The 11,629-nt window shown below is 32.9% G+C and overlaps 1 protein-coding gene across 1 annotated transcript; it reads left to right on the top strand.

The window, feature by feature from the left end:
- The first annotated feature begins 10,495 nt into the window (after positions 1–10,495).
- LOC101259780 (uncharacterized) lies at positions 10,496–11,353 on the top strand. The gene is made up of 2 exons (XM_004246738.1): positions 10,496–11,002; positions 11,105–11,353. Exons 1-2 carry the CDS (start codon positions 10,496–10,498, stop codon positions 11,351–11,353), a joined length of 756 nt encoding a protein of 251 aa, XP_004246786.1.
- The last annotated feature ends 276 nt before the right edge of the window (positions 11,354–11,629 follow it).

Raw genomic sequence — 11,629 nt, 5'->3', positions numbered from 1 at the left:
GAATAAGGTAATGGAGCTTTATTTGGTCATTGCATTTGTGGACTTGATGTTGGGTTCTGAGTAATGTTTTGTATATGTGGTAATGTTATAAACATCTTATATATATTTTGTTCTTATTTATGTTGGAGTAAGTTTGGTTATGTACTCAATTGTGCTATGATATATGTTAACTTTATTATATTTTATAATGTTGGCCTTGTGTTGTATATAGATCTGACTTAAAAAATATGTGATTACTAACTTATATGGTTTCTTGGTTGTGCATAATGATTTTCAAAGTAATTTAACATGGTTTTGAATAAATGTTCCCTTTAGCCTTATTTTAAATGTTTTATGTGCCTATATATTCCCATACTTTGTAAAAGTGTCTACTAACCCATATTTCTATGTTTCTACAATTATGTAGGTTAAAGTCATTGAGCTTATAGAACAGTCATTTGAAGATAACTTGGATCATCTTTCTTCAAGTTCAGTAGGTCCTCACCTTTCGAGGACGATGCCACTATCTAGCTATTTATATTTTTCTAGTTTTAAGGAATTTAGTTGTTTCCATCTGACTTGAAGATAATTGTTGTTTATGCCTATACATGGCTTCTATTGAAGTGAATTAAGGGCTATGCCCGAATATTGTATTTGATTTTACATGGTTAATATGTGAGACTTAACCTAGACTTCCTATGATATTATATTGTTATACTATGTATGTGAAATAAAACTACAAGTCTATTGAAACTCCCTACATATATTATGTGTAAGCGAGAGATCTATGTAAACCTCAATGTAGAAGTAGATGAAAAGTTTTAATTTCCCGCAATTTTACCTATGAAATATAATGACGAATGCTAAAAGGTTAGTCTTAGTTCTCTTCAAGGACGGTGATACAGGTTACTTCTAGGGGGCTCTCCCCAGATGTTACAATGTTGGTATCACAACATGAAATTGAATATCTTTAGTATCGATGTCTCACTAAACAACGTCTATCTAGATTCTTGTTCAAAATTGTAAAGCGTGCCACACTTATGAATGAGAGACTATATGACGCTTAGGAAATTTTCATCTTCTTCTAATTCTATGTCGTGACTCTAGAGTCTACTTTATGTGTTATTTTCACCTAAGACTGTTATTGTTGTTAAAGGTATGAATACTTGAATGGAAGTTGCACGAAGGGGAGAGGAAGGGATTGCTAATGCAGGGACTTAAGACAATCAAGCTCCTCCGCAAGACAATCAACTGTCTCCACCAAAAGAAAATGCTATAAGTGATCATGTTCCGGTTCTTCCTCCACTGATGACTGATGGAGAGATAAGGGAAACTTTTCTCAATTTTTCCCAATCCATGACATCATAAGATAATGCCGTCACTCCTCAAGTCCAAGCCATTACGACCCAAGTGAATAAGGAGGTTGGACCCTGTATGCCTCTTCATGCTAGCACTATGGCATCTCGTCTGAGATAATTTACTAGGATAAACCCTCCAATGTTATACAAGTCAAGGGAGGATAAATACCATCAATACTTCCTAGATGAAGTCTATAAGATCTTATTTTCTATGGGAGTGACTACGGGTGGAAAGGACGAGTTGGCTTCCGATCAACTCAAAGATGTGGCGCAAACTTGGTACACCCATTGGAGATATAATAGGTTGATAAAAGATGGTTAGGTTACTTAGAAGATCTTCAATAGAGCATTCCTTGATTGGTTCTGTACGAGAGATTTTAGGGAAGCTAAGGTGGAAGAATTTATCAACCTTTGTCAAGGATGTATGAGTGTACTTTAATACTCCTTAAAGTTTACCAACTTTTCTTAGTATGATCCATCCATGGTATCTAACTAAGGGATGAGACGAGTCATTTTCTTACGGGAGTACCCGATGACTTGGTGGAAGAATGTCGTTCGTCTATACTTCACGATATTATGAACATCTCTCGTCTAATAGTTTATGCTCAACAAGTGGAAGAAAGTAGGTTAAGGAGGAAGAATAGAGAGGCCAAGAGGTCCTAGTCCTTTAAAGGTGGTTCTTCAAAGGGGAGGATAGAAAGTTTGATATTTTTCCTGATATCTGGAATGAACCTCTTATGGTGAATACCCCAGTAGGTGAGTTGGTGGTGGCAAAAGAGTATATAGAAATTGTCCGATTATTTTTCATAATAGAGTTGCTCATGTGGAATTAGTTGAAACACCCTGAATATTCCATGATATATACTAGAGACTCTTATGTTGAATAATTATAATTTTAGACCTAAATAAGTGTAAATAACTTGTTTGAGATGTATTATAACCAAAACACCAAAGTAAGGCCTTGACGTCCGGAAACTAGCAAAGTAGAAGTAGTAAACGTCTATGGATATTTTGAAGGAATAGGAGTATCATATGAAGTCTAAAATATTTAAAAAGATTTGGATTAGGCAAAATGCAGTATGTACGTTCAATACGTCAAGGTACGACCGCCAAAGGATCGCCGTAGTGGTTCACAAAACGACCCCACTTTGGACCAAGCAAGCTGCCAAGAGGCATCAAGATTTTACTCTTGGAGGGAGCCTGTCCACGTCACAAACTTGTCAAACCCAAGGCCAAAAGTTTTGTTTGTGATGCAGGCACATGACTAAAATGTTTCAAAAATTATTTTCAAAAATCAAGCAGGAATAGCTCCCTGACGCGGACTTGTTTCCCAATGAAAAATCTGAAACTTTATTTCATATTGGACTTCATTAAAAGGTCAACTTAAGTGCAGGTCATTCGAATATTTTACGGGAGGGTTATATATTTATTTTCAATAACATTTTAACCACAATTTCCCATAAAAACAAAATTCCAAAATCAAAACTCAAAAGCTCTCACCTCTCCCTCTTTATCTCTCTATTCATCCTCCAAATGGAAGATTTGAAGGGTGAAGAATAAGACCAAATCCTCCAAAGATCTACTCAAATTGTGTGGCTATTCATATTTATGGTATGGTTTCTTTAACTCTTGGGACTCCATTCCCCACGAGATCCCTTCGAAAAGATGATAACTGAATCTCCCCAAACTAGGTTTTTTCTCCTCACATGGGTCTTCGTTGAAAAACGAAATATTAATTAATTGTTATGAATTATGATTAAATAATGATGTTTGATAATAATTTGATGGTTAATTTGTTATTTTCTATAAGCTTCCTATGTGAGAGGTCTATGTAAACTTCACAACATATATATATACAAAGGTTTTAATATTTTTGCATTTTTAACCTATGATATATTTATAACGAATGCTAAGTGGCTTGTCTAAGTCCTCTTCAAGGAAAAGTATACCAGTTACACCTATGGGGTACTTTGGGTCATAAAAAACATGGTATGATAGCATTAGGTTGAAGTGATCATAGGGTCGATATATCATTAAACAATGTCTATGTAAGGTATTATTCATAAATGTGAAGCGCACCACACTTGTGAATGAGAGATTATGTCATGATTAGGAATTTTTACTATGTTGGTATTCCTTTGTTGTGCCTAAGAGTCCTAGCTCTATTTAGTACTTTCTTCTAACCCTTTATTGTGTTTATAGGCAATGAATACAAGGAGGAACAATGCTCGAAGGTCCGTAGAGGAGAATTTAAATCAGGGGTTTCCCCTCAAGCTTCTTAATACCCTCAAGTTTCTCTTGAAGAAGGACCTATGTCTAACGTGGAGATAAGATCAACCATTCATAGCTTGACCCAAATGTTGGCTACTTAAGTCTTTAGGGATGGTAGGGTACAATTAAACCCCAATGCTAAAACTACTGCTTCAAGGATTAGTGATTTCACAAGGATGAATCCCCCTACTTCCTGTCGTTCCAAGGTGGAGGAGGATCCACAAGGGTTCATTGATGAAATGTTGAAAATCTTGATGTTATGGGGGTGTCTTCTCATGTAAAAGCGGAACTACCGTCCTACCAAGTTAGATATGTGGCTCAAGTGTGGTATGAATAATGGAAAGATGAGAGGACGGTTAGAGAAAGCCCGATTACTTGGGAGGTTTTCAAGATGAATTTGCTTGATAGGTCCTTTCCCTTGGAATTAAGGGAGATGAATCAATACTTGCATTTGACTTGTTTTATTGCTGCCTTGATATTCTTCTTTCAACCTATCCCAAACCTCTTTTGTTGTTTTGCAAACCATGATTTTGTAAAACAGAGAATCTGCTAAAACATTCTGCAAAAGTGACTTGACTTTAGATTTCTTTTCCTTCTCTTCACCGTTGGATTTGATTTGAGCCAAGGTAGGATTTGTTGGTAGAGCAACAAGTGGGTTATCTTCTGTCACAGTTTACTAAAGTTTGTAGACTTTCATAAAAGCTTACATCTTCACAGATCAGATTTGGAAATTTTCACGTGTAAATTGAAAAAATGATTTGAAGGTATGTTGTTGATGTCATTTCTGTTGAGGTTAAAACATTTTTATCCCGTAAGAGCAACTAGAGGCGCTGATGCCACTGTTAGAATAAAAATACTCAAGAAACTGATTTAAAGAATAAAATAGAATTAACTTATGAAATTCTAGTTGAGTATTAATTTGCAAAAGATCTGAACTTATACAAGGAAAAACCAATCTATTTCCTTTCTAGTAGCCACTTACAAAGTGGATGTTAAAACTAAACAAGAACATATGCCACTAACTTTAGAAAGTTGAGAAACTAAAGTTGACTAACGGTGTGTTTGGTATGAAGGAAATTTTTTTCGAGGGAAAATGTTTTCCTAGAAAACAAGTAGATTTTGGACTTATTTTATCATATTTGGTTGGTGAATAGAAAATATTTTTCGGAATTATTATTAGTATTTGATTATGAATTAAAATGATTTTGAGAAATATCTTTATTTTTTACTAGTGTAGAATATAATTTTTGATATTGAAAATATTTTTTAAAGGCAAAATGGTTTGATGTGCCCTTGTACTTTTATCATTTTGTATTATTAACCCTTTTATTTAACCATTTGCTAATTGAACCCTTAGATTCAATTAAAATGAGACTTTTAAGCCCTCCCAACCAGGTGTGTATCTCACTCTCCTCTACACAAATGACATGTCATATCCACATAATATATATTAGTGTCATATCATAATTATTTTAACAAAAATTAGTTAATAAAAGGTAAAATATATTCTTTATATGTTAATATATGTCCGTAAAATTTTATAACTTAACAAAAACTATTTTACATGGAAGGTAACCAAAATTTGATTCCCCATATAAAATTTTAATAAAAGGTAACACATAGTTTTCATACTCTTCATATGTCAAATTTTATATGAAGGTAACATTTACTCTTCATATAAAAATTTTAATAAATATTAACAGAGACGTAAAAATTGTTACTGCAATTTGATTCTCCCATTTACTAATCACGGCCAAAATTAGCCGGAGAAGTCATTGTCGCCGTCATCTCCAATTTTAACAGCGAAATCACATATACCTCTTCCTCACCTATTTTCATCTCCTCCCACTTCATCACCATTTTCCTTTACTCCTCCAACTTCCACAAAAACAAAAACTTGAGCTACGACACTACTACATCTGGCCGAGAAATCTCTTTGCCGCCATGACATCGCACCCTCACCCAGTTCATTCTCCTCTACATTGATCAGTGTTGCCTTTTTCTATCTCACTCATCAACGGTCTCCGACGTGCACCACCAATGTCATCTTCTCCCTCCATGGTTAGTCAGTGAACTCAAGATGTGCCAAAGATGTGGTAAATTATATTGACGCTAATAGACTGTGGAGAAGAACAAAAGAGGGTTGGGTATGGGATGAAAATGATTGAAAAGGAGAGGATAGTGAGTGAGTAAGATGAAACTTTTAATTAATTGTTTCGAAAAATATATATAGATTATAATTTTCATATTCTTTAATCAAAAATGTTATTCCCTCGCTTAAAGGAGCGTGTAGTTAGACATTTTGCAAACTCCGATATTCTAATGCTGCATATGCTTGGTCAATAGTAATAAGGATTTGTTAAAATTTTATTTTTTTTGAGTTTAAAAGTTCAGTTGACAAATGGTTAAGTAAAAGGGTTCAGAATACGAATTGATACAAGTACAAGGGTTTATAAGACCATTTTGCCTTTTTTAGAAATAAAATTAATTTTTTGGGGTTTGGGGGGTGGGGGGAATGGTAGGGGGCTGCCGAGGGATGAAAGAAATAATAATTTGAAGTTAAAAATATTTTTTCAAAACAAAATAAATTTTTTTGGGTGGGAATGATCGCGCGGGGGGGGGGGGGGGTACGAATGAAAAAATATTTGAAGTTGGAAATATTTTTCAACAACAAAATTAATTTTTTTTGGTGGGGGTTGAGGGCTGGTGGGGGAGAGGGTAGGGGTGAAAATATAAAAATTTGAAGTTGAAAATTCTTTTGAAAACAAACTTAAAATTTAATTTAGAAGATGGTGGGGCTGGTAGATGGGGGAGGGTCGAGTGGAGGGGTGAAAAAATAATAATTTAAAGTCAAAAATATTTTTTAATAACAAAGTGAATTTTTTTTGGGTGGTGGGGGTGGGCGGGCTGGTAGACGGTGGGGTCAAGTGTTTTTGAAGTTTAAAATATTATTTAAAAACAAACTTAAAATTCATTTTTTTGGGGTGGGGGCGTGTGGATTGGATCAAGGTAGGGTTGAAAAAATAAAATATTGAAGTTGAAAATATTTTTAAAAAAAGAAACTCAAATTTTTTTGGGGAGGGGGGGTTGCTGGCTGAGGGTGGGTGGTTGTGGTGGGGAGGGGGCAATTGGGGATCGAGGTTGACAAAATAAAATTCTGAAATTAAAAGTACTTAAAAATAAATTTATTTTTTTTGGAGGGGGGAGGGTGGAGGGGGGGCCGGTAGGGAGAATGAGGTAAAAAATAAAGAAACTGAAATTGAAAAAAAAAATTAAAGACAAATTTAGTTTTTTTTTAGGGAGGGGTGGGGAGTGGAGGTGGGGGGGGGGGGAATATAAAAATTGAATATGAAAATACTTTTTAAAAGAAAATTTTTTTTTTGGGGGAGGGGGGGGGGGTAAAAATTTGAATTTGAAAATATTTTTTAAAAACAAACTTATTTTTTTGGGAGGGGTGTGTGTGGGGGGGGGGGGGGATGATCGACGAGTGGGATGAAAAATATTCTTCAAATTTTGATGTTTTTTTTAAAAAAAATGTAATTTCAAGTTAGATAAGAGTTTTGGAATGTTATCCTTAATTTTTAAAGAGAAGTCGATTTCCTTAATTTTGAGGAAAATGAGTCAATCTGGAAACATTTTCCCAAATTTTTGTTCCAACCAAACATGAGAAAATTAAAAAAAAAATTCCTTCATACCAAACACACTGTAAGTCTAACTTGAAAATAAGAAGCACTAAAATGAAATAACTAAAAACAGTAAAAAAACAAGTTGAAAAAAATGGCAATTATCTAACAAAATAGAGCTGTTGCAATAGCATTTTCTTAAGTAGTTGCTACCATTTGTTGAACTTATGAAGACGGTTACAATAGGTTAAAAAATTACACTTGTAGTAGCCTTTTTGATCAATATCAAAAACTAGTTCCATAATGATATAGCTGTGCAATTGAGCTCTCAAATCTGTTGAAATATATACTAAAAATTCATTGCAAAGCCATAATAATCGCTGCAATTGAACAAACATGTTCGTTCCAACATGCAACAAACAGCAGTTACAAAAGTATTATTGAGATATCATATCTGTTACGATAAAGAGAAGGGAGCTGTTGTGAAACATCAAATGCACTGGTTCTCACTGTGCCAATTATCATATAAAAGTGTCGTTACTGAGGGATAAGTAACTATAACAGTATGAATACCTTAAGGAATGAGTTCTAACTGTTACAGGAACCATTGCTATATAGTTATGCTAATACTAAGGGCCCGTTTTGCCATACGATGTGGTATCAGGATAAGAAATCATGATATAGTATCATGATATGAAATCATGAGATGAAATTAAAGTTTTGTTTGGACATGCGATATAGAATTTTGGTGTTGTATATTTTCTCATAAACATTAAAATCTCATAAGTTCTAAAACTGTTAAAATAGACCTAATTGTTTATTCAATATTATCAAATAAATAAAAAATCATAAATCCTATAATAAATTATTACAAAGTCATTTGTTCTCCACTTAAGTAATTGTTTTATGGGAAAATTTCATATATGGCAAACTTATTAGATTAAATAACATTATATGGGTATAGTTTACCTAATTACATAATATGGATATAGTTAAGTTATTAAAGGTGTCTTTAATTTTGTATATAATTTTTTTATTATTATTTATACAATTCTATTTTAAAAAGTTGTTTGTAACTTAAGCATTAAATATGATAACAATAAATCAAGATAATGTCACAATTTTAGGGAAACGTCCCTATTTTCAAGCCAAACGTTCAAATTCAAAAAAAAATTCATACAGCCATTGAAACAAAAAAATAATTACTTTTTTTTTGCTCTTTGTGAAATTGAAGTTCAACAATTTTGGCAATCGAATACAGGTAAGTTTTTATTCGATGAAATTTCTTGTTTATTGGTTTTAGAATTTGTGAATTGTTTTCGATTGTTTGTTTTTTTTAAAAAAATCAAAATATGATTTTGTTAAGCTGAATTTGTGTTCATTCGTTAGTGTGAGTGTTTTTTTTAAAAAAAAAAATTCAAAATATGATATTGTTAAGCTGAAAATTTGCAATATACAATTATATATTGTTCATGTAATTGTATATGTGATTCGCGGTATTTGTATATTTTGAAAGCGTCAATATTAATATCAGTGTTCATAATTGTATAAATTCATAAATCATGTGTTTTATTTTTGATAGAATTATATACTATTGTAGATGTAGTTTTTGTATATTAAGAAGAATAATAATATAAAAATTCTATGTCATACGATTTATTTTTGGAAGAAGTATACACTATTGTAGATGTAGTGTTTTATATTAAAAAGACTAACAGTATAAAATTTCAATAATTTGATTGTATAAAAATTGTTGTATTAATTGTATATATGATCTCATTGAATTATTTGAAATATATATAAATATTCTTTTTCATAAATGTACAGATAATGGACTCATTAGCTATTTTGGTTATGCATTCTGGAAAATGGGATGATACAAATTGTTACGTTGATTATACTATAGAGGGAGTAGTTTTTAAGGAACAGTCAACGTTTCTTGATTTTTATACTACTATTGCCAAACAAATTGGTGTTGATATGAATAATAAGACTTTGAAGATTGAGTACAAGGTTGAAGAAAGCAATAAACGAATGGTCATACACAATGACATGGGTGTCAGAGTGTACGTAATGCTAAAAAAGGCTAACATTGATTTTAACAAATTTCCTATTTGTATAACTATTTTGGATTCATGTGATAGACAGATTTCTCAGTGTAAAGAGATGGGGGTGTTGGCAACTGTTGCAGAAAATGATTGTCATGATATGATTGTTGTTGAACCGGAGGATACAAATGTTGCATTTTTATCGATTGATATAACTTGGGTGATTTCAGACGAATCTAATAAGCATGTTGAGGTTGATCAAGTATACAAGAACAAATCAATTTTGAAAGCAGTCATGGAAAGATATGCGATTAAAGAGAGATTTCAGTATAAAACTACTCGGTCAAATTCAATAAGGTAGTGTGCCTCTCAAATAGTGACTTTTAAACTGTATAAATGTTTTTATTGCCTATTGTAAACTAAATTTGTATACTATATTAAAAATTATATGCAGTTACACTCTGGAATGTTTTTCTAAAGAATGTAAATGGTTAATGAAGGCCTCTAATATCAACAAATCTGGAATTTTCAGAATTCGAGCATTCAACCAAAAGCATACATGTCTTTTAAAAGATAGAGTATTCGCAAAAACATGTAACTAGCAATTTAATAGGAGGTTGTGAAACCTAAATTTGTAGATCATAAACGTAAATATACACCAGCTGATATAAGAAAGGATGTTAAGATTGATCTAGGAGTTGATGTTAACTATATGATGGCTTGGAGGGCCAGGGAGAAAGCATTGAAAGCTTTGAGGGATATATGATGGATATCACTTACACGGGGTCTCATATACGTATGAAAAAGAGTACAAATAATGAGTTCTTGTATCTATTTGTTGCATTGAATACATTTATCCAAGGATTCAATCATTGTAGACCAGTAGTCGTGGTGGATGGTAGTCATCTGAGAGGTCCATATAATGGTACATTTGTTGCAGCAAGCACGACAGATGGCGCAGGTATATATATATATATATATACATATACATATATATATATATGTGTGTGTGTGTGTATGTGTGTGTGTGTGTGTGTGTGTAATAATGTATATGTATAAACGTGAATCTGTTGTATATGTACATTTAATATATGATTTTGATATTATTGTAGGACATATATTTCCACTTGCGTATGGTATTATCGATTCAGAAAATGATGCTGCGTGGACTTGATTTTTTGAGCAACTTAAAGAAGCATACGGTGAGAGGAGTAACATGTGTGTTGTGTCTGATAGAAATGAGAGCATTATAAAGGCTGTTACAAATGTATACATTAATGTCCCACACTATGCTTGTATGTGGCATTTATGGAATAACGTTCAGAAAAAGTTTAGAAAATATCATGAGAAGTTATCTGGTGTATTCTATACAATGGCAAAAGCTTGCACAAAGAATGAATTTGATGTGTTAATGGAGACTGTAGAAAAAGAAGGTATAAGAGTGAAAGAGTATTTGGATTTAGCTGGATATGAAAAATGGGCTCTTTGTTATGCACAAGTACATAGAGGATGGCACATGACATCAAATATTGCTGAGAGTATAAATGCAGCACTTGTTTCAGCTAGAGAATTGCCTATTTTTGAATTTCTCGAAGAGGTAAGGCTATTACTTGAAAGGTGGAATCATGACTACAAGAAGGAGGCAACCTGCACATTCACATCATTGATTGGAAAATACCATGACATACTAACAGACAATGAAGCATTGAGCACAAGAATGGCGGTAATATTTAAGAATAAGTATATATTTAGGAGTGTTGACAAAATTTAGTTGTATATATTAGTATGAACATCATTTCATTTAATTGTATTTATAAATGAGCAGGTTGTACCATTAACGGAATATGTGCACAATGTTAATGATGATGGGAGATATTTTGTAGTCTGTCTAAAAGAAAAAACTTGCACCTGTGGAAGATTTCAGTACGAGGAAATACCTTGTGAACAGGCTTGGGCGGTATTGAAATGGAAGAGTCTACCACCAGATGAATATTGCTCGGATTTATACAAACCAATGACAATGTTGAAGACATATAATATGCCTATACATCCTTTACCGGATGTAAAGGCATGATTGATTCCGAATAGCGTTATTGCTGATGACGTATTACCTCCAAAATTTAAAAGACCTCCTTGCAGGCCAAAGGGTAAGCCTCGGAAAAAAACAGTAAGAGAGTTATCAAGGATTAAGGGGAAAAATACATGTAGCACATGTGGAATGGTAGGTCACAATAGGCGTTCGTGTAGAAATAAGCCAAAAGATATTTAAGGCTGATTGTTTTTTCCTGATTAAATTTGATTTGAAACTATATGCATTATGACTTAATTGAAATCTTTGTTTTTGTATACT

This window comes from Solanum lycopersicum, chromosome 9 (genome assembly GCF_036512215.1).
Source record: "Solanum lycopersicum chromosome 9, SLM_r2.1".
Classification (NCBI taxonomy): Eukaryota; Viridiplantae; Streptophyta; class Magnoliopsida; order Solanales; family Solanaceae; genus Solanum; species Solanum lycopersicum.
This window is presented reverse-complemented; position numbering and strand designations above follow the sequence as displayed.

What these genes read in the sequence shown, in the direction of transcription:
- LOC101259780 (XM_004246738.1), top strand. Translation starts at nt 10,496, where the DNA reads ATGTGTGTTGTGTCTGATAGAAATGAGAGCATTATAAAGGCTGTTACA. An exon ending in CATTGAGCACAAGAATGGCG is followed by an intron (nt 11,003 to 11,104) that starts GTAATATTTAAG and finishes ATAAATGAGCAG; the next exon opens with GTTGTACCATTAACGGAATA.